The following is a 21950-nucleotide window of genomic DNA, read 5'->3' as shown; positions in this document are numbered from 1 at the left end:
AGTATGATAATCTCCAGGTCCATCCGTGTTGCTGCCAGTGGCATTATTTCATTGTTTTTAATGGCTGAGTAATATTCTACTGCATGTATGTACACATTTTCTCTTTTTTTTGTTATTTATTTTTTAGTTGGCGTAGAGTTGCTTTACACTGCTGTGTCAGTTTCTACTGTACAGTAAAATGAATTAGTCATACATATATCCTTTCTTTTTTTAGGATTTCCTTCCCACTTAGGTCACCACAGAGGTCCCAGTGCTATACAGTAGGTTCTCATTAGTTTTCTATTTTACACGTAGTAGTGTATGTATGTCAATCCCAACCCACTCCCAATTCAGTCCACCTCTCTTTTTTCCCCTTGTTATCCATATGTTTGTTTTCTACATCAGTGTCTCTATTTCTGGTTTGCACAAAAGACCACCTATACCATTTTTCTGGACTCTACATACATGTGTTAACAGATGTATTTGTGTTTCTCTGACTTCAGTCTAAATGATAGTCTGCAGGTTCATCCACATCCCTGCAAATGACACAGTTTAGTTCCTTTTTATGGCTGAGTAATGTCCATTGTATATATGTACCACATCTTTATCCATTCATGTTTTGTTGTCATTTAGGTTGGTTTAATGTCTTGGCTATTATAAATAGTGCTGCCATGAACGTAGGGGTGTATATGTTTCTTTCAATTATACTGTTGTCTGGATGTATGCCTAGGAGAGTGGGATTGCCAGATCATATGGTAATTCTGTTTTTAGTGTTTTGAGGAATATCTGTATTGTTTTCCATAGTGGCTGTACCAATTTGCATTCCTACCAACAGTGTACAAGGATTCCTTCTTCTCCATACCCTCTCCTGCATTTGGTATTTGAAGTACTTTAATGATGGTCTTTCTGAGCAGTGTGAGATGATACCTCATTGTAGTTTTGCTTGCATTTTTCTAATACTTAGTCATGTTGAGCATCTTTTCATGTGTCTGTTGACAGTCTGTATTTCTTCTTTGGAGAAATGTCTGTTTGGATCTTTGGCCCATTTTTTGATTGGGTTGTTTATTTTTTTTGTTATTGACTTATGTGAGCTGTTTGTACATTTTGGAAAGTAAGCCCTTGTTTGTTGCCTCATTTGCAAATATTTTCTCTTGCTTGATAGGTTGTCTCTTTGCTTATGGCTTCCTTTGCTGTGCAGTGCTTATGTTTGATTAGGTCCCACTTGTTTATTTTTGCTTTTATTTCTATTGGTCCTGGGAGACTGACTTAAGAAAACATTGGTCCAATTCATGTCAGAAAACGTTTTATGTTCCCTCCTAGGAATTTTTATGGTGTCATGTCTTATGTTTAAGTCTTTAAGCCATTTTGAGTTTATTATTGTATATGCTGTGAAGGGTGTGTTCTAACTTAATGATTTACATGCTGATGTCCAACTTTCACAGCACCGGTTACTCAGGAGTCTCTCTTCTCCCTTGTATATTCTTGCCATCTTTGTTGAAGATTAATTGACTGGAGGTGTGTTGGTTTATTTCTGAGCTCTTTTTTCTGTTCATTGGTCTATATGTCTGTTTTTGTGCTAATACCATGCTGTTTTGATTATTGTAGCTTTGAGTATTATCTGAAGCCTGGCAGTTAAGCCTGCTGCATTTTTTTTTTTTTCCTTCAGTATTCCTTTGGCAGTTCTGGGTCTTTTTATGGTTCCATATAAATTTTAGGACTTTTTTTTTTTTCTAGTTCTGTGAAAAGTCTCATGGGTAATTTGATAGGGATCACACCAACCAGTGCATCCTAAAGGAGATCAGTCCTGGGTGTTCATTGGAAGGACTGATGTTGAAGCTGAAACTCCAGTACTTTGGCCACCTGATGCGAAGAGCTGACTCATTTGAAAAGACCCTGATGCTGGGAAAGACTGAGGGCAGGAGGAGAAGGGGACAACAGAGGATAAGATGGTTGGATGGTATCACTGACTCAATGGACATGGGTTTGAGTAAACTCCAGGAGTTGGTGATGGACAGAGAGGTCTGACGTGCTGCAGTTCATGGGGTCACAAAGAGTTGGACACAACTAAGCAACTGAACTGAACTGAAAAATAAATCTGTGGATTACTTGGGCAGTTTGGCCATTTTAATAATATTAATTCTTGCAGTCCATGAGATTTTGATATCTTGGTGATCTTTGAATCACCATCAGTTTCATATATGAATGATGAAATAAGTCTTTTACCTCCTGTTCATATTTATTCTTAAGTATTTTGTTTTAGGCATTTTAAAAGGGATTTTTTTTTACATTCACTTTTTGTGTAAAGATGTGCAACCAATTTCTGTATGTTAATTTTGTATCCTGCTACCTTGCTGAATTCATTTTATCAGTTCTAGTAGCTTTTCTGTGGAATCTTTAGGGTTTTTATATAGTATCAGGACTTCCCCAGTGACTCAGCAGTAAAGAATCCACCTGCAGTGCAGGAGCTGCGGGAAACGTGGGTTTGATCCCTGGGTGGCGAAGATCTCCTAGAGGAGACGGCTACCCACTCTAGTATTCTTGCCTAGGAAGTCCCATGGACATAGAAGCCTGGCAAGCTACAGTCCTTCGGGTCGCAAAGAGACAAACAGGATTGAAGTGTCTTACCACGCAGGCACATATGTTGTGTCATTTCATCTAAATATAATTACAGTTTTACCTCTTCCTTTCCAATTTGGATACCTTTTCTTTTCTTTTTCTTTTGTTTGCTGTGACTGGGACTTCCTATGCTATGTTGAATAGAAGTGGTAAGAATTGGCAACCTTGATTTATTCCAGATTTTAGTGGAAGGGCTTTTACCTTTTTATACTTGAGTATTATACTGACTATTTATAACTATAGTCATAAATAGCATTTATTATGTTGATATATGTTCCCTGTATACTCAGTTTGGTGAGAGGTTTTTTTTTTTTTTTTGTGAATGGGTGTTGAATTTTACCAAATGTGTTTTCTGCATCTATTGACATGACCGTGTAGTTTTGTCTTTCTTTTTTTGATGTAGTGTGTCACACTGATTGATTTGCATATGTTGAGCCATTCTTGTGACCCTGGGATGAATCCAAGTTGGTCATAGAGTATGATCTTATTACTATGTTTTTGGATTTGGTTTGCTTATATTTCAGTGAGATATTTTATCAAATATATTGGCCTATAATTTTCTGGTAGTGTCTTTTTTCTGGTTTTGGTATTTGGGTGATGGTGGCTTCACAGAATCTCTTTGAGAGTGTTTCCTCCTCTTCAGTCTCTAGGATGAGTTTAAGAAGGATCAGTATAAGGTCTCCTTTGATGTTTGGTCAGTTTTGACAACGAAACCATCTGGTCCTGGACCTCTGTGTTTTTGGTTTTGTTTTTTTTAAGTTACAGATTCTATTTCATTTGTAGTGATCAATCTGTTCAAATTATCTATTTTTTAAATTCAATTTTGGTAGTCTTTACGTTTCTAGAAACCTGTCCATTTCTTCTCCATTGTCCAATTTGTTGGCATATAGTACTCTTTTATGGTTCATAGTATTCTCTCAGGTTTTTTTAATTACTACAGTGTCCATTGTTATTTCTCCTTTTTTGTTTCTTATTTTGTTTATTTAGGGCTCTTTTCTGTGAGCTTGGCCAGAGATTTGTCGATTTTGTTTACCCTTTTAAGGAACCAGTTCTTGGTTTTATTGATTTTTTTTTCTAATGCTCTTTTTAATTGCTATTTTATTTATTTCCTATCTGATCTTTGGGCTTCCCAGGTGACTCAGTGGTAAAGAATCCGCCTGCCAATGCAGGAGACATGGGTTCACTCACTGGGTCGGGAAGATTCCCTGGAGAAGGAAATGGAAACCCACTCCCGTATTCTTGCCTGGGAAATTCCATGGACAGAGCAGCCTGGTGGGCTGCAGTTCCTGGGGTTGCAAAAGAGCTGGACTCTACTTAGTGCCTACACTACAGCAACAATGACAACAATTTGATCTTTATTGTTTCCTTCTTTCTGCTGACTTTAGGTATTGTTTGTTCCTCTTCTAATTCTTTTACAAGGTGTTTGAGGTTTGTCTTATTTTTTGAGGAAGGCTTCTTTTACTATGAACTGCTTTTGCTGCATCCGTAGATTTATAGTTGTGTTTTCATTGTCATTTTTCTCATATTTTTAAACTCCCTCTTTGATTTTATCATTGAACTGTTGGCTTTCTAATAACATGTTGTTTAGTCTCCATGTAATCGGTTTTTTCTCATTTCTTTTTCTGTGGTTGATTTCTACTTTCATGTCAATGTGTCAGAAAAGATGCTTGAAATAATTTCTATTCTCTTAAATTTGTTGAAGATTATTTTTGCCCTCGTATGTTATCAATCCTGGAGAATATTCCATATGCATTTGATAGAATGTGTATTCTGAATTTTCTAGACAAAATGTCAATGTCTAGAAAACTTTAAAATGTCAGTTAAGTCTTAACTGTTCTATCGTATCATGTAAGACCCCTGTTGCCTTATTGATTTTGTGTCCAGAATGAGTGTCTGTTGATGTGAGTATGATGTTAATATCTCCTATTATTATATTCCTATCAGTTTCTCCCTTTATGTCTGTTGTTTTATGTATTTTAATTCTCCTAAATTAGGTGCATATGTGTTGATGAGTATAATATCTCCTTTCTGTATTGACCCTTTTGTCATTATATATTGTCCTTTATCTTTCTCTATGGCTTTCTTTAAGTCTATTTTGTCTGATATGAGCATTGTAACTCCCACTTTCTTGTCATTTCCATTTTCCTTCCCTCACATTCAGTCTATATTTGTCCTTCACCCTAATGTGAGTATCTTGTAGGCAGCCTATTGTAGGCTTTTCTTTTTTTAATACAATCTGCCACTCTGTTTTTTGATTGGAGCATTTAGTCTGTTGATGTTTAGGATGATTATTGATAAATATATATTTATTACTATCTTAGACCTTCTTTCCTGGTTGATTTTTACATTTCTTTTCCTTTCCACGCTTCCTGTTGTGGTTTGATGATTTTCTTTTGCAGTATGCTTCTGTTCTTTTTGGTCTTTGTACATCTATTATACGTTTTTGATTTGTGGTTACTCTGTTTTTCAAGTGTGTTAACCCCTTATATGTACTTCCTTTAGAATGATTGCCATATAATCTCAAACACATTCCAAAAAAAAAAAAAACTACATTTTCTTACTTACCTCTCCACATTTTATGATTTTTATGTCCTCTTATACATCTTCATGTTTATCATTTTGCTATCCTTTGTGGTTATCATCACTTTCACAAAATTTGGTAAGTAATTTAATTTCCAATTATGATTTTTTCTTTCCTGTATATTCTTGCTTCCCTTCTATTTATAGAAGACCATTCAGTACTTCTTTTAGGATACATTTTGTTGTTGTTGAGTCACTAAGTCATATCCAACTATTTGCAAACCCCATGAACTGCAGGAAAGCCAGGCTTCCCTGTCCTTCACTATCTCTTGGATTTGCTCAAACTCTTGTCCACTGAGTTGGTGATACCATCCAACTGTCTCAAACTCTGTCGCCCCCTTCTCTTCTTGCCCTCAATCTTTTCCAACATCAGGGTCTTTTTCAATTACTATTGATATATTATTTTAACTTTTGCTTGTCTGAGAAATTCTTTATCCTGCCTTCTATTCTAAATTATAATCTTGCTAGTTAGAGTGCCCCAGTTTGCAGATTTTTTCCTGTCAGGATTTTGACTATATCTTGCCACTCCCTTCTGTCCTGCAACATTTCTGAAGAGAAACCAGTTGATAACCTTACACAGATTCCCTTATAATTAGCGCTTTGTTTTTCTCTTGCTGCCTTCAGAATCGTCTCTTCAACTTTTTTTTTAATTTATTTTTAATTGAAGGATAATTGCTTTACTTACATTCGCTTGGTTTCTGCCACGTTAACGTGAATTACCCGTAGATACGCATTGTCCTCTCCCTCCTGCCGCCTCCCACCTTTTCCCACCCTTCTAGGTTGTGACAGAGTCTCAGTTTGAGTTCCCTGATGCATACAGCACATTCCCATTGGCTGTTTTACATATGGTAATGTATATGCGCTACTGTGCTACTCTCTGCATCTGTCTCACCCTCTCCTTCCTCTCCACACCACCCGTGTCCATAAGTCTGTTCTCTGTGTCTGCATGTCTGTTGCTGCCCTTCAAATAGGTTCATCAGTGCTATCTTTCTATATTCCATATATCGGTGTTCATATAAATGTTTGTCTTTGTGTGATCTGTTTGGGTTCATGTTGTTTGGGATCCCCTGCACTTCCCATACCTGCATATCTGTTGCCTTCTTTTGGTTTGGGAAATTTTCAGCCATAATTTCTTCAAATAAATTTTTGATCCCCTTTTATCATTCTGTTCCATTTTGAATGTCTCTTAGGTGTACATTGGTATGCTTTATAGAATCCATAGGTCTCTTAAATTGCTTTCATTTTTTTTTTTTATTTGCCTTTCGTTTTGCCCTTCTGATTGGGGGATTTCCATTATTCTATCTTGCAGATCATTTATTTGTTCTTCTTTATTATTCAACTTGCTGTTCATTGCTTTTAGCTCAGCTTTCATTTCAGCAATGAGTTTTCTAATTTTCCTTGGCTCTTGGTTATTTTTTCTAGTTCCCTTTTATAGTAATCTGCATTTGTATTGATAACCTTTCTTAACTCCTTCAGTGTTTTCATTATGTCTTTGTTGAACTCAGTGTCTGTTAGACTGAAGAGGTCTGTTTCATTTTTTGTTCTTTCAAGGAATCTTCTCGATCTTTTAATTGGAGTGATTACTCTGCATCTACATTTACTTGAGTTTGTCTTGCTCGATGAGTTTAGGAGAAACAGGTGGCTTTGGGGTCTATTATTATGTGGGAGCATCCTGCATAGCTTGTGTGGGTTTAATATTTTTGGTGTGAGGACTGATTTTCATACGAAAGCCTGCTGCCTGTTCCCTCAGTCAGTGCTTACTGTTATCTCCTTGATAAGGGGGTGTCACTGGTGTGGTGACTAAAGCCTGCACAGGATGTTCGGTGGGGGCTTCCTCTTTGCAGTTTCACAGCCCTCTCAGGGGTAGGGTCTCCTCCCTGCTTGTTGGAGTGGAAGCCCACAGATCTGTTTCTGAGCTGCTGTATAAGGTAGTTGATACTGAAGCGCTGTTGGGGAAGGGAACCACGGAGTATTGCTCTGCTGGAGCTGTCCACTGGGGAGTGTGTTCTGTGGTATAATAACCTGTCACTGTTGTGCAGGCTCACAAAATACACTGTTGTTGGCATTGCCCTCTGTCCCACCTCCATTGTGGGAATGCAGGCAGTCAAGGCTGGTGTCTCTTAGGCAGTGTGTTCACAAAGCCACAGAGCAGATCTGCCAGCAAAGATCCACTGAAGTGAGGTATGAGGACTGCTGTGGTTGTGCCCCTGGGTGCACCATAGGAGTGTGGAAACAGTCCATACTCTGGTCCAGCCTCCACATGCATATGCCCACAAAGCCCATAGCTGCTAAGGCCAGCCCCATCCCAGCCATGGGAGTACCTGCTGTCCACTTGGATGTTATGTAGGTGCTGAGTTTATGAAACTGGCGACCATGATGTAAATCTCCACAGCTGTGGGGAGAGGGCTCAGATTCCAGCCCCGCCTGTACCTCTAGGCAGTCCACAGGCATGCCCCCAGAGCTACTAGGGGCAGCGCCAAGTCACCTGAAAGCACACAGAGGAAGAAACGCCCATGATTGGCCCATTCCTCCCTTCCTTGCTCTTTAAGAAAGGCTTCCCTTCTATGGCAGGCCTGAAATTCTTCCACATACCCCAATTTCAGCCTGTACCATGCTCCAGTCCCTTCAGGCTATCTCCACACAGCCAGCCCCAGTCCTCTCCTGGGTCTGTCCTTGAAACTCAAGTTTCATCACTCAACCACTGCCCACACCAGCAGACTCATATCTCAGGGGAGCACAGAGTGGTGACCCGGTCCATCTGTGCAGGTCTTTCTGTGTTCTGCCTGCTGTATCCTGGCCGCTGCACTCTCCTCCAATCCTTTGTTATTATTCAGTCACTAAGTTCTGTCTGATTCTTTGCGGCCCCATGGAGTATAGCAAGCCAGGCTTCCCTGTCTTTGACTAGTTCCTGGAGTTTGCTCAAACTCATGTCCATTGAGTTGGTGATGCCATCCAACCATATTATCCCACTGTCACCCCCTTCTTCTGCCCTCAGTCTTTCCTAGCATCAGGGTTTTTTCAGGTAAGTTGGCTCTTAGCATCAGATGGCCAAAGTATTGGAGGATCAGTCCTTCCAATAAATATTCAGGGTTGATTTCTTTCCGTTAGGATTGACTGGTTTGATCTTCTTGCTGTCCAAAGGACTCTCAAGAGTCTTCTCCAGCAACACAGTTTGGAAGCATCAAGTCTTCAATGCTCAGCTGCCTAAATGGTCCAGATGGTCCAGCTCTCACATCCATACATGACTAATGGAAAAGCCATAGCTTTGACTAAATGGATTTTTGTGGGCAAAGTGATGTCTGTGCTTTTTAATACATTGTCTACGTTTGTCATAGCTTTTCTTCCAAGGAAATGGCAACTCACTCCAGTACTCTTGCCTGGAAAATTCCATGGATGAAGGATCTTTGTAGGCTCCATTCCATGGAGTTGCAAAAAGTCAGACATGACTGAGTGACTTCACTTTCACTTTCTTCCAAGGAGCAAGTGTCTTTTAATTTCATGGCTTGAAGTCACCATCTGCAATGATTTTGGAGTATAAGAAAATAAAAGTCTGTCATTGTTTCCATTTTTTCCCCATCTATTTGCCATGAAGTTGATGGGACCAGATGCAATGATCTTAGTTTTTTAAATATTGATATTTAAGCTAGCTTTTTCACTTTCTTCATTCACCTTCATCAAGAGGCTCTTTAGTTCTTCTTCACTTTCTGCCGTTCAGAGAAGGCAATGGCACCCCACTCCAGTACTCTTGCCTGGAAAATCCCATGGGCGGAGGAGCCTGGTAGGCTGCAATCCATGGGGTTGCAAAGAGTCGGACACGACTGAGCGACTTCACTTTCACTTTTCACTTTCATGCATTGGAGAAGGAAATAGCAACCCACTCCAGTGTTCTTGCCTGGAGAACCCCAGAGACAGGGAGCCTGGTAGGCTGCTGTCTATGGGGTCACACAGAGTTGGACACGACTGAAGCGACTTAGCAACAGCAGCAGCAGCAGAGTGGTGTCCTTTATTGTGTCCATCCTTGCATGAAATGTTCCCTTGGTATTCCCATTTTTCTTCAGGAAATCTCTAATCTTTCTGATTCTATTGTTCTCTTCTACTTCTTTGCATTGTTCATTGAAGAACGACTTATTATCTCTCCCTGCTTTTCTCTGGAACTCTGCTCCATTGATTTATTTATCTGGTTTTGTTCCAATCCCAAGCTGTTTTGACTACTGTAGCTTTGAGTATTACATGAAATCTGGGAGAGTTATGCTTCCTGCATTGTTCTTTTTCTTCAGTATTGCTTTGGCAATTCTGGGTCTTTTATGGTTCCATATAAATTTTAGGATTATTTTTTTCTAATTCTGTGAAAGGTCTCAGGTAATTTGATAGGGATTGCATTAAATCTGTAGCTTGCTTTGGGCAGCATGGCCATTTTCACAGTATTAATTCTTTCCGTGATAATGTGATAGCTTTCATCTCTTTGAATCACCATCAGTTTCCTTTATTAATCACCATTTAAGTCTTTTATGTCCTTGTTGAGACTTATTTCTAAGTATTTTAATTCAGGCAATTTATTTTTTATTTTTTTAATATAAATTTATTTATTTTAATTGGAGGCTGATTACTTTACAGTATTGTATTGGTTTTGCCATACATCAACATGAATCTGCCAGGGGTGTACATGTGTTCCCCATCCTGAACCTCCCTCCCCATACCATCCTTCTGGGTCATCCCAGTGCACCAGCCCCAAGCATCCTGTATCATGCATCAAACCTGGACTGGCGATTCATTTCACATATGATATTATACATGTTTCAATGCCATTCTCCCAAGTCATCCCACCCTCGCCCTCTCCCACAGAGTCCAAAAGACTGTTCGATACATCTGTGTCTCTTTTGCTGTCTCACACAGGGTTATCGGGTTATTGTTACCATCTTTCTAAATTCCATATATATGTGTTAGTATTCTGTATTGGTGTTTTTCTTTCTGGCTTACTTCACTCTGTGTAATAGACTCCAGGCAATTTTAAAATGAATTATTTTTACATTCGCATGGTTAGTGTAAAGAAGTACAACCAATTTCTGTATGTTAATTTTGTATTCTGCTACCTTGCTGAATTCATTTATCAGTGCTAGTAGTTTTTCTGTGGAATCCTTAGGGTTTTCTATATATAGTATAAGGGTTCCTCAGTGGCTCAGTAATAAAAACCCACCTGCAATACAGGAGCTGCATGAGATGCAAGTTTGATCCCTGGGTCAGGAAGATTGCCTAGATGAGTGCATGGCAACCTACGCCAGTATTCTTGCCTAGAAAATCCCCATGCACAAAGGAGCCTGGTGGGCTCCAGTCCATAGGGTCACAAAGAGTCACATACGACTGAAGCAACTTAGCATGCACATGCAGATATATATTATCATTTCATCCGAATATAATGACAGCTTCACCTCTTCCCTTCCAATTTGGATACCTGTTATTTCTTTCTCTTATATGATTGCTGTGGCTAAAACTTCCCATACTATGTTGAATAAAAGTGATAAGAGCGGGCAACCTTGTCTTAATCCAGTTTTTAGTGTAAAATAAGGGCTTTCAGCTTTTCGCCATTGAGTATTATATTGGCTCTGAGTTTCTTATAGGTTGATATTATTCCCTTTATACTTAATTTGGTGGAGAATGTTTTATCATGAATGGGAGCTGAATTTTATCAAATGGTTTTTCTTCATCTGTTGAGATGACTATGTAGTTTTTGTCTTGTCTTTTATTTGATGTAGATTGATTTGCAAATGTTGGGCCATTCCTGTGACTCTAGGATGAATCCAGCTTGGTCATGGTGTATGATCTTTGTATTCGGTTTGATAATGTTTCAGTGAGAATTTTTTTCATCTAAATTATCAAATATATTGGCCTAAATTTTCTTCACTGGTGGTATCTTTTTTCTTACTTTGGTATTGGTGGCTCCACAGAATGTTTTTGAGTGTGTGCCCTCCTCTTCAGTCTTCAGGATGAGTTTAAGAAGGATCAGTGTAAGTTCTTCTTCGCAGGTTTGGTCAGTTTTGACTGCGAAGCCATCTGGTCCTGGACCTTTGTATGCTTTTTTTTTTTTTTACAGATTCTATTTTGCTTGTAGTGATCAGTGTGTTCAAATTGGTTTACTTTTTAAATTCAGTTTTTATAGGCTGTACTTTCTAGAAATGTGTCCATTTCTTCTGGTTTGTCCAGTTTGTTGGCATGTCTCTGATGATTCATAGTATTCTCTTACGATTTTTAAAATTTTTAACATATCAGTTGTTATTTCTCCTTTTTCATTTCTTATTTTGTTTATTAAGGTCCTCTCTCTTCTTTCTTATGAACCTAGCCAGTAATTTGTAAATTTTCTGTACCCTTTAAAAAATCTAATTCTTGGTTTTATTGATTTTTTTTATTGCTTTTTATAATTTCTATTTTATTTATTTCCTGTCTGATCCTCGGGCTTCCCAGATGACTCAGTGGTAAGGAATCCACCTGCCAATGTAGGAGATGCAAGTTCAGTCACTCGCATGGGTCACTCCAGGGTCAGGAAGATTCCCTGGAGATAAAAATGACAACATCTTTGCCTGGGAAATCCCATGGACAGAGCATCCTGGTGGGCTATAGTCCCTGGGGTCTCAAAAAAGTCGGACACAACTTAGTGCCTAAACAACAGCAATAACAACAATCTTATCTTTATTTCCTTCCTTCTGCTGACTTTTAAGTATTGTTTGTTCCCTCTTTTTCTAATTCTTTTATATGTTCCCTCTTTTTCTAATTCTTTTATATGATGTTTATTTGAGAGGAAGGCTCATTTTGCTAAGAACTACTTTTGCTGCATCCCATAGATTTTGTATAGTTGTGTTTTCATTGTCATTTATCTCGTATTTTGTAATTCCTTCTTTGATTTCATCCTTGAACCATTGTTTTGTTAACAGTGTTGTTTAGTCGCCATGTATTCATTTTTTTCTCATTTCTGTTCTGTGGTTGATTTCTACTTTCATTTCACTGTGGTCAGAAAAGATGCTTGAAATAATTTCCATCCTCTTAAAATTGTTGAGGATTATTTTCATGCTAGTCTGTGATCAATCCTAGAGAATGTTCCATGTGCATTTGAAAAGAATGTGTATTCTACATTTTTTGGATTTAATGTCTTGAAAATGTAAATTAAGTCTAACTGTTCTGTTGTATCATGTATGATCTCTGTTGCCTTATTTTCTGTCCAGAACAGCTGTCCATTGATATAAGTGGGATGTCAGTGTCTCTATTACTAAATTTCCTGTCAATTTCTCCCTTTTTGTCTCTCAGTATTTATTTTATGTATTTTCATCTCATAAATTGGGTGCATATATGTTGATGAGTATAATACCTTCTTTTTGAATTGATCCTTTGTCATTACATATTGTTGTTCTTTACCTTTGGCCTTTGTTTTAAAGTTTATTATGCACAATGGAGTATTACTCAGCCATTAAAAAGAATACATTTGAATCAGTTCTAATGAGGTGGATGAAACTGGAGCCTATTATACAGAGTGAAGTAAGCCAGAAGGAAAAACACCAATACAGTATACTAACGCATATATATGGAATTTAGAAAGATGGTAACAATAACCCGGTGTACGAGACAGCAAAAGAGACACTGATGTATGGAACAGTCTTATGGACTCTGTGGGAGAGGGAGAGGGTGGGAAGATTTGGGAGAATGGCAATGAAACATGTAAAATATCATGTAGGAAACGAGTTGCCAGTCCAGGTTCGATGCACGATGCTGGATGCTTGGGGCTGGTGCACTGGGACGGCCCAGAGGGATGGTATGGGGAGGGAGGAGGGAGGAGGGTTCGGGATGGGGAACACATGTATACCTGTGGCGGATTCATTTTGATATTTGGCAAAACTAATACAATTATGTAAAGTTTAAAAATAAAATAAAATTAGGGGAAAAAAAAATAAAAATAATAAGCTTACTTTAAAAAAAAAATAAAGTTTATTATGTCTGATGCAAGCTTTGTAACCCTTACTTTCTTGTCATTTTCATTTGCTTCCCCTCACATTCAATCTATATGTATCCTTTGCCCTAAAGTGAGTCTCTCATTGGCAGCCTATTGTAGGCTCTTGTGTTTTTAATCCAATCTGCTACTCCAGTGTTTTTGATTGGAGCATTTAGTCCGTTGACAGGGTAATTATTGATAGATATGTATTTATTACCATTTCAGACCTTCTTTTCCAGTTGATTTTTTTATTTCTTCTTTGATCTTTTCCTTCTATAGTTTGATTTTCTTTTGCATTATGCTTCTGTTCCTTTTGGTTTTTGTGCCTCTGTTACACGTTTTTGATTTGTGGCTACTCTGTTTTTCAACATAGATTAACCCCTTATATGTACTTCCTTTAGACTGATTGTCATATAATCTCAAACACATTCCACAAAAAAATCTACATTTTCTTACTACTTCTCCCACACTTATGATTTTGATTTCTTCTTTTACATCTTCACATTTATTGTTTTGCTATTCCTTGTAGTTATCATCATTTTCAAAAAGTTTGGTAAGTGATTTAATTTCCATTGTGATTTTTTTTTTCTTTCTTGCATATTCTTGCTTCCCTTCTATTTATAGAAGGCCTTTCAACATTTCTTTTAGAATACGTTTTGTTTTTCTTGTTGTTTATTCACTAATTCATGTCTGACTCTTTTCGACCCCATGAACTACAGCACACCAGCTTTTCCCTGTCCTTCATTATGTCCTGGCGCTTGCTCAAACTCATGTCCATTGAGTCACTGATGCCATCCAATCATCTCATCCTGTCACTCCCTTCACTTCATGCCCTCAATCTTTTGCAACATCAGGGCCTTTTCCAATTAGTATTGATATGTTTTTTTATTTTTTGCTTGTCTGAGAAATTGTTTATTCTGCCTTCTATTGGAAACGATAGTCTTGATTGGTAGAATATCCTCAGTTCATTTCAGTTGCTCAGTCGTGTCCGACTCTTTGCAACCCCATGAATCGCAGCACGCGAGGCCTCCCTGTCCATCACCAACTCCCGGAGTTCACCCAGACTCACGTCCATCGAGTCAGTGATGCCATCCAGCCATCTCATCCTCTGTCATCCCCTTCTCCTTCTGCCCCCAGTCCCTCCCAGCATCAGAGTCTTTTCCAATGAGTCAGCTCTTCACATGAGGTGGCCAAAATACTGGAGTTTCAGCTTTAGCATCAGTCCTTCCAAAGAAATCCCAGGGCTGATCTCCTTCAGAATGGACTGGTTGGATCTCCTTGCAGTCCAAGGGACTCTCAAGAGTCTTCTCCAACACCACAGTTCAAAAGCATCAATTCTTCGGCACTCAGCCTACTTCACAGTCCAACTCTCACATCCATACATGACCACAGGAAAAACCATAGCCTTGACTAGACGGACCTTTGTTGGCAAAGTAACGTCTCTGCTTTTGAATGTGCTATCTAGGTTGGTCATAACTTTCCTTCCAAGAAGTAAGCGTCTTTTAATTTCATGGCTGCAATCACCATCTGCAGTGATTTTGGAGCCCCAGAACATAAAGTCTGACACTGTTTCCACTGTTTCCCCATCTGTTTCCCATGAAGTGATGGGACCGGATGCCATGATCTTCGTTTTCTGAATGTTGAGCTTTAAGCCAACTTTTTCACTTTCCACGTTCACCTTCATCAAGAGGCTTTTGAGTTCCTCTTCACTTTCTGCCATAAGGGTGGTGTCATCTGCATATCTGAGGTTATTGATATTTCTCCCAGCAATCTTGATTCCAGCCTGTGTTTCTTCTAGTTCAGCGTTTCTCATGATGTACTCTGCATATAAGTTAAATAAACAGAGTGACAATATACAGCCTTGATGTACTCCTTTTCCTATTTGGAACCAGTCTGTTGTTCCATGTTCAGTTCTAACTGTTGCTTCCTGACCTGCGTACAGGTTTCACAAGAGGCAGATCAGGTGGTCTGGTATTCCCATCTCTTTCAGAATTTTCCATAGTTTATTGTGATCCACACAGTCAAAGGCTTTGGCATAGTCAATAAAGCAGGAATAGATGTTTTTCTGGAACTCTCTTGCTTTTTCCATGATCCAGCGGATGTTGGCAATTTGATCTCTGGTTCCTCTGCCTTTTCTAAAACCAGCTTGAACATCAGGAAGTTCACAGTTCACATATTGCTGAAGCCTGGCTTGGAGAATTTTGAGCATTACTTTACTAGCGTGAGAGATGAGTGCAATTGTGCAGTAGTTTGAGCATTCTTTGGCATTGCCTTTCTTTGGGATTGGAATGAAAACTGATCATTTTCAGTCCTGTGGCCACTGCTGAGTTTTCCAAATTTGCTGGCATATTGAGTGCAGCACTTTCACAGCATCATCTTTCAGGATTTGAAATAGCTTAAACTGGAATTCTATCATCTCCACTAGCTTTGTTCATAGTGATGCTTCCTAAGGCCCACTTGACTTCGCACTCCAGGATGTCTGGCTCTAGGTGAGTAATCACACCATCATGGTTATCTGGGTCATGAAGATCTTTTTTGTACAGTTCTTCTGTGTATTCTGCCACCTCTTCTTAATACAAATCTTCTGCTTCTGTTAGGTTCATACCATTTCTGTCCTTTATTGTGCCCATCTTTGCATGAAAAGTTCCCTTGGTATCTCTAATTTTCTTGAAGGGATCTCTAGTCTTTCCCATTTGATTGTTTTCCTCTATTTCTTTGCACTGATCACTGAGGAAGGCTTTCTTATCTCTCCTTGCTGTTCTTTGGAACTCTGCATTCAAATGGGTATATCTTTCCTTTTCTCCTTTGCTTTTCACTTCTCTCCTTTTCACAGCTATTTGTAAGGCCTTCTTTGACAGGCATTTTGCTTTTCTTTTTCTTGGGGATGGTCTGGATTCCTGTCTCCTATTCAATGTCGTGAACCTCTGTCCATAGTTCTTCAGGCAGTCTATCAGATCTAATCTCTTGAATCTATCTGTCACTTCCACTGGATAATTGTAAGGGATTTGATTGAGGTCATACCTGAATGGTCTAGTGGTTTTCCCCACTTTTTTCAACTAAAGTCTGAATTTGGTAATAAGGAGTTCATGATCTGAGCCACAGTCAGCTCCCAGTCTTGTTTTTGCTGACTGTATAGAGCTTCTCCATCTCTGACTGCAAAGAATATAATCAGTCTGATTTCTTTATTGACCGTCTGGTGATGTCCATGTACAGTCTTTTCTTGTGTTGTTGGAAGAGGGTGTTTGCTATGACCAGTGCATTCTCTTGGCAGAACTCTATTAGTCTTTGCCCTGCTTCATTCTGTACTCCTAGGCCAAATTTGCTTGTTACTCCAGGTATCTCTTGACTTCCTACTTTTGCTTTCCAGTCCCCTATAATGAAAAGGACATCTTTAGCATTCAACTTCAGCATTACTGGTCAGGGCATAGACTTAGATTACCATGATATTGAATGGTTTGCCTTGGAAATGAACAGAGATTGGATTGCATCCAAGTACTTCATTTCAGACTCTTTTGTTGACTATGATGGCTATTCCATTTCTAAGGATTCTTGCCCACAGTAGTAGATATAATGATCATCTGAGTTAAATTCACCCATTCCGCTCCATTTTAGGTCACTGATTCCTAAAATGTTGTTCACTCTTGCCATCTCCTGTTTGACCACTTCCAATTTGCTTTGATTCATAGACCTAACATTCCAGGTTCCTATGCAATATTGTTCTTTAGAGCATTGGACTTTGCTTCTGTCACCAGTCACATCCACAACTGGGCGTTGTTTTTGCTTTGGCTCCGTCTCTTCATTCTTTCTGGAGTTATTTCTCCGCTGATCTCCAGTAGCATTTTGGGCATCTACTGACCTGGGGACTTCATCTTTCAGTGTCCTGTCTTTTTGCCTTTTCATACTGTTCATGGGGTTCTCAAGGCAAGAATACTGGTGGTTCACCACTCCCTTCTCCAGTGGACCACATCTTGTCAGAACTCTCCACCATTACCCGTCCATCTTGGGTAGCCATATATGGCGTGGCTCATAGTTTCATTGAGTTAGACAAGGCTGTGGTCCATGTGATCAGTTTGGTTAGTTTTCTGTGACTGTGGTTTTCAGTCTGTCTGCCCTCTGATGGAGAAGGATAAGAGGCTTATGGACGCTTCCTGATGGGAGAGACTGACCTGAGGGGGGAACTGGTTCTTGTTCTGATGGACAGGGCCGTGTGCAGTAAATCTTTAATCCAATTTTTGTCTCCTTAGGTAGGTTTATTCCTAGGTATTTTATTATTTTTGTTGCAATGGTAAATGTGTTTAATTCCTTAGTTTCTCTATTTTTCGTTGCTAGTGTATAGGAATTCAAGTGATTGCTAGGTATTGATTTTTTTATCCTGTGATTTTAATAAATTCACTGATTAGCTCTAGTAAATTTGTGATAGTATCTTTAGAGTTTTTCATGTACAGTATCAATGCCATCTGCAAATAGTGAGTTTTTCTTCTTCCTTTCCAAACTGGATTCCTTTTACTTTTCTTTCTTCTCTGATTGCTGTAGCTAGGACTTTCAAAACTGTGTTGAATAATAGTGGTTAGAAAGGGCAGTCTTGTCTTGTTCCTGATCCTAGAGGGCATGCTTTCAGTTCTCACTGTTAAGATTATGTTTGCTATGGGTTTGTTATAAATGGCCTTTATTCTGTTAAGGTAGGTTCTTTCTGTGCCCATGCTTTGAACAGCTTTCATCATAAATATGTGCCTCACGCTTCTCTGAGCCTCTGTTGTTGTCAGTTGCTAAGTCTGACGGACTCTTTGTGATCCCATGGACTGAACAAGCCAGGCTTCCCTGTCCTTCACTGTCTCCCAGAGTTTGCTCAAACTCATATGCATTGAGTTGGTAATGCCATCCAACCATCTCATCCTCTTGTCCCCTTCTCCTCCTGCTCTCAATGATTCCTAGCACCAGGATCTTTTCCAATGAGTCGTATCTGCATCAAATGGCCAAAGTATTGGAGCATCAACATCAGTCCTTCCAATGACTATTCAGGGTTGATTTATTTCCTTCAGGATTGACTGGCTTGATCTCCTTGCTGTCCAAGGGACTCTCATTAGTCAACTCTAGCACCACAGCTCGAAAGCATCAACTCTTTGGCGCTCAGCCTTCTTTATGGTCCAACTTTCAATCCATCCATGACTACTGGAAAAAACATACCTTTGGCCATACAGACCTTTGTTGGCAAAGTGCTGTCTCTGTTTTTTAAATACGCTAAGTTTCTCATAGCTTTTCTTCCAAGGAGCAAGTGTCTTTTAATTTCATGGCTGCAGTCCCCATCCACAGTGATTTTGGAGCCCCCAAAATAAAGTCTTTCACTGTTTCCTTTTTTTCCCATCTATTTGCCATGAAGTGAGGGAACCAGGTGCCATGATCTTAGTTTTTGAATGTTGTTTTCACCTTCATCAAGAGGCTTTTTAGCTCCTCTTCACTTTCTGCCATTAGGGTGGTGGTATCTACATATTTGAGGTTATTGATATTTCTCCCAGAAATCTTGATTCCAGCTTGGAATTCATCCAGCCTAGCATTTCACATGAGTACTCTGCACATAAGTTAAATAAGCAGGGTGACAGTATACAGCCTTGATGTACTCCTTTCCCAAGGTTGAAACAATCCATCATTCCATGTCCAGTTCTAACTGTTGTTTCTTGGCCTGCATACACATTTCTCAGGCCCCAGGTCAGGTGGTCTGGTATTCTCATCTCTTTAAGAATTTTCCACAGTTTGCTGTGATCCACACAGTCAAAGGCTTTAGCACAGTCAGTGAAACAGAAGTAGAAGTTTTTCTCGAGTTCTTTTGCTTTGTCTGTGATCCAGCAGATGTTGGCAGCTTGACTTCTGGTTCCTCTGCCTTTCCTAAATCCAGCTTGTATCTGGAATTTCTTGGTTCACATACTGTTGAAGCCTAGCTGAAGTATTTTGAGTATTACCTTGTTAGCCTGTGAAATGAGTGCAGTTGTGTGGTAGTGTGAACATTCTTTGGCATTGTCCTTCTTTGTGATTGGCATGAAAATTGAACTGTTTTAGTCCTGTGGCCACTGCTGAGTTTCCAAATTTGCTGGCATATTGAGTGCAGCACTTTCACAACATCATCTTTTAGGATTTGAAATAGCTCAGCTGGAATTACATCACCTCCACTAGCTTTCTTCATAATAATGCTTCCTAAGGCCCACTTGAGTTCACACTCCAGGATATTGACTCTAAATGAGTAACCACATGATCGTGATTATCTAGTCTTTAAGACCTTTTTAGTACAGTTCTGTGTATATTTGTCACCCTTTCTTAATATCTCCTGCTTCTGTTAGGTCTATACCGTTTCTGTCCTTTATTGTGCCCATTTTTGCATAAAATGTTCCCTTGGTATCTCTAATTTTCTTAAAAAGATCTCTAGTCTTTCCCATTTTATTGTTTGCATCTATTTCTTTGGAGTATTCACTTAGGAAGTTTTTCTTCTCTCTCCTTGCTGTTCTTTGGAACTCTGCATTCAGGTGAGTATATCTTTCCTTTTCTCCTTTGCCTTTCGTTTCTCTTCTTTTCTCAGCTATTTGTAAGGCCTCCTCAGACAACCATTTTTTGCCTTTTTGCATTTTATTTTCTTGGGGATGGTTTTGTCACCACCTCCTGTGCAATGTTACAAATCTCTGTCCATAGTTCTTCGGGCACTCTGTCAGATCTAATCCCTTGAATCTATTTGTCACTTCTACTGTATAAGCGATTTACATTAAAAGGGATTTACATCATAAGGATTTGATTTAGGTCATACCTGAGGGACCTTATGGTTTTACCCACTTTCTTCATTTTAAGTCTGAATTTTGCAATAAGGAGCTCATGATCTGGGCCACAGTCAGCCTCAGGTCTTGTTTTTGCTGCCTGTACAGAGCTACTCCATCTTTGGCTACAAAGAATATATACTGAATGATTTCAGTATTGACCATGTGGTGATGATGTCCATGTGTAGCCTCTTCTCTTGCTTTGTTGGAAGAGGGTGTTTGTTGTGACCAGTGTGTTCTTTTGGAAAAACTGTTACCCTTTGCCCTGCTTCATATTGGGATGAGACTTGCATGCCTGGGAGGAAGTTGTGAAAAAGGAAAACTTCCTACATCCTCAGAAGCTTCTTCACAGGTGGGGAGATCAGCTGGGACAGAAAGGGAGCTTTAGAGGCTAGTATCACCCGATCTGATTCTGTACCAGCTGATCTCAGGATTAGGAACCTTTCCTCTTTCACAACTTCCTCCCGGGCTGGCAAGTACCATCCCGATTTCTTTTTCTTTTTTTCTGGTCCTACCTGGTTATGTGGAGATCTTTCATGTAATTTGGGGTGTTTGGGATATTCTACCAGCATTCCAAGATTTCTATGAGAACTGTTCAATATGTAGGTGAATTTTTGATACACTTGTTGGAGAGAGTGAGCTCCATGTCCTTCTATTCTGCCATCCTGATTGGAGTCCCCTAGAAATCCCTTTTAAAAAATTGATTCTCCTATAACAAAATTTCTAAATTATACTTCTGCCTTTTGTTTTGAAGCTGGCTTGCTTTTATTTATTTCTATAATTTCCTGATTCAGTAAGTAAAAGATACTTGTGACAAACTTATTCTGATCTGCTTCATTGAAAAAGTCAATGAAGTGTTAAGATTAGGTGAGCTAACCATTTATTATTGGGTTTAAAAGTCACTGTATCAGTTATTTAAGAATGTGTGATAATTTGGATTTTTTTGGCCTAGGGCTTATATAAGGTAGTTTTCTGAAATAATTTTGTAATATGGAAAGCTTTCTTTCTGATTCATTAGTCTTCTGTTTTTTTTCTTTTGCTGTATGTAAACTATTTAGAAAGCTTTATTTACAGATATTTTTAAGTATTATACATATGTTCTGCTGCTGCTACTGCTACATATGTTCTAAACATTAGTTGTTTTTCTTGTATAAAGTGGGATAGCCTACCCTACTTGTATTTCAAGGCTTCCCTGATGGCTCAGTGGTAAAGCATCTGCCTGCCAGTGCAGGAGACGTGGATTCAATCCCTTGTCCGGCAAGATCCACTGGAGAAGGCAATGGCAACCTACTCCAGTTTCTTTCCTGGGATACAGTCCATGGGGTCACAAAAAGTCAGACACTGAGCAATGACAGCAAAACTTGTATTTCACTTGTGAGAATTTAACTCTATAGAATCCTTTATAAAGGCTTATTGAGGTGAATAGTATTCTATAAAAGTCAAATTGTTTTTGTTATGATAGGTGTGTTAGAAGAAGCGAGATTTTTTGGTATTGACTCATTGATTGAACACCTGGAAGTGGCAATAAAGGTAAGTTTCTTTTTACATTAGCCAAATAATATATTTATTGTAACTGTCTCCCAGAATTCTACACTAATTTGTCAATATGTCTTCAAGAATTCACAACCACCAGAGGATCATTCACCCATATCTCGAAAAGAATTTGTCCGGTTTCTGCTCGCCACTCCAACCAAATCAGAATTGCGTTGCCAGGTAGTTGAAGCAGATTTTACATGAGTTATTTGTGTCAGTAAGTCTGTGAGGGAAGTTTTAAATTCTTCTAGGAATTTTTTTCTTACCTTATTTTCTTTTTTCATGCAAGATATATTTTAATTATGGGTCATAGCATTGAGTCAGTCCCAAAATGGTTAGCATAAAAAAGAGATGTAATAGTCTTTTACTGTTTAATTATGCCTCATACAGCAGTTTTTGGTAGTGCATAGAAATTCCAACAATTAAGAAGTCAATTATTTGTACAGCTGTTATGTATGATCAGTCAGTGGCAGTGG

The 21950-nt window shown here is 38.9% G+C and overlaps 1 protein-coding gene across 4 annotated transcripts in view; it reads left to right on the top strand.

The window, feature by feature from the left end:
- KCTD9 (potassium channel tetramerization domain containing 9) overlaps nucleotides 1-21950 on the top strand; it is an 81792-nt gene that overhangs the window by 35582 nt on the left and 24260 nt on the right. For all 4 annotated transcript variants that reach the window (XM_086416484.1, XM_086416485.1, XM_086416482.1 and 1 more), the window contains 2 exons: nucleotides 21404-21471; nucleotides 21559-21654. In XM_086416484.1, the coding sequence (XP_086272610.1) occupies nucleotides 21404-21471; nucleotides 21559-21654 (164 nt within the window). The remainder of the gene's footprint in view (nucleotides 1-21403; nucleotides 21472-21558; nucleotides 21655-21950) is intronic.

This window comes from Bos grunniens, chromosome 8, assembly GCF_055505025.1.
Source record: "Bos grunniens cultivar Pamir isolate PY7600 chromosome 8, Bosgru_T2T1.0, whole genome shotgun sequence".
NCBI lineage: Eukaryota > Metazoa > Chordata > Mammalia > Artiodactyla > Bovidae > Bos > Bos grunniens.
Note: the sequence above shows the minus strand (reverse complement) of the source record. Positions and strands in the feature narration are given on the sequence as shown.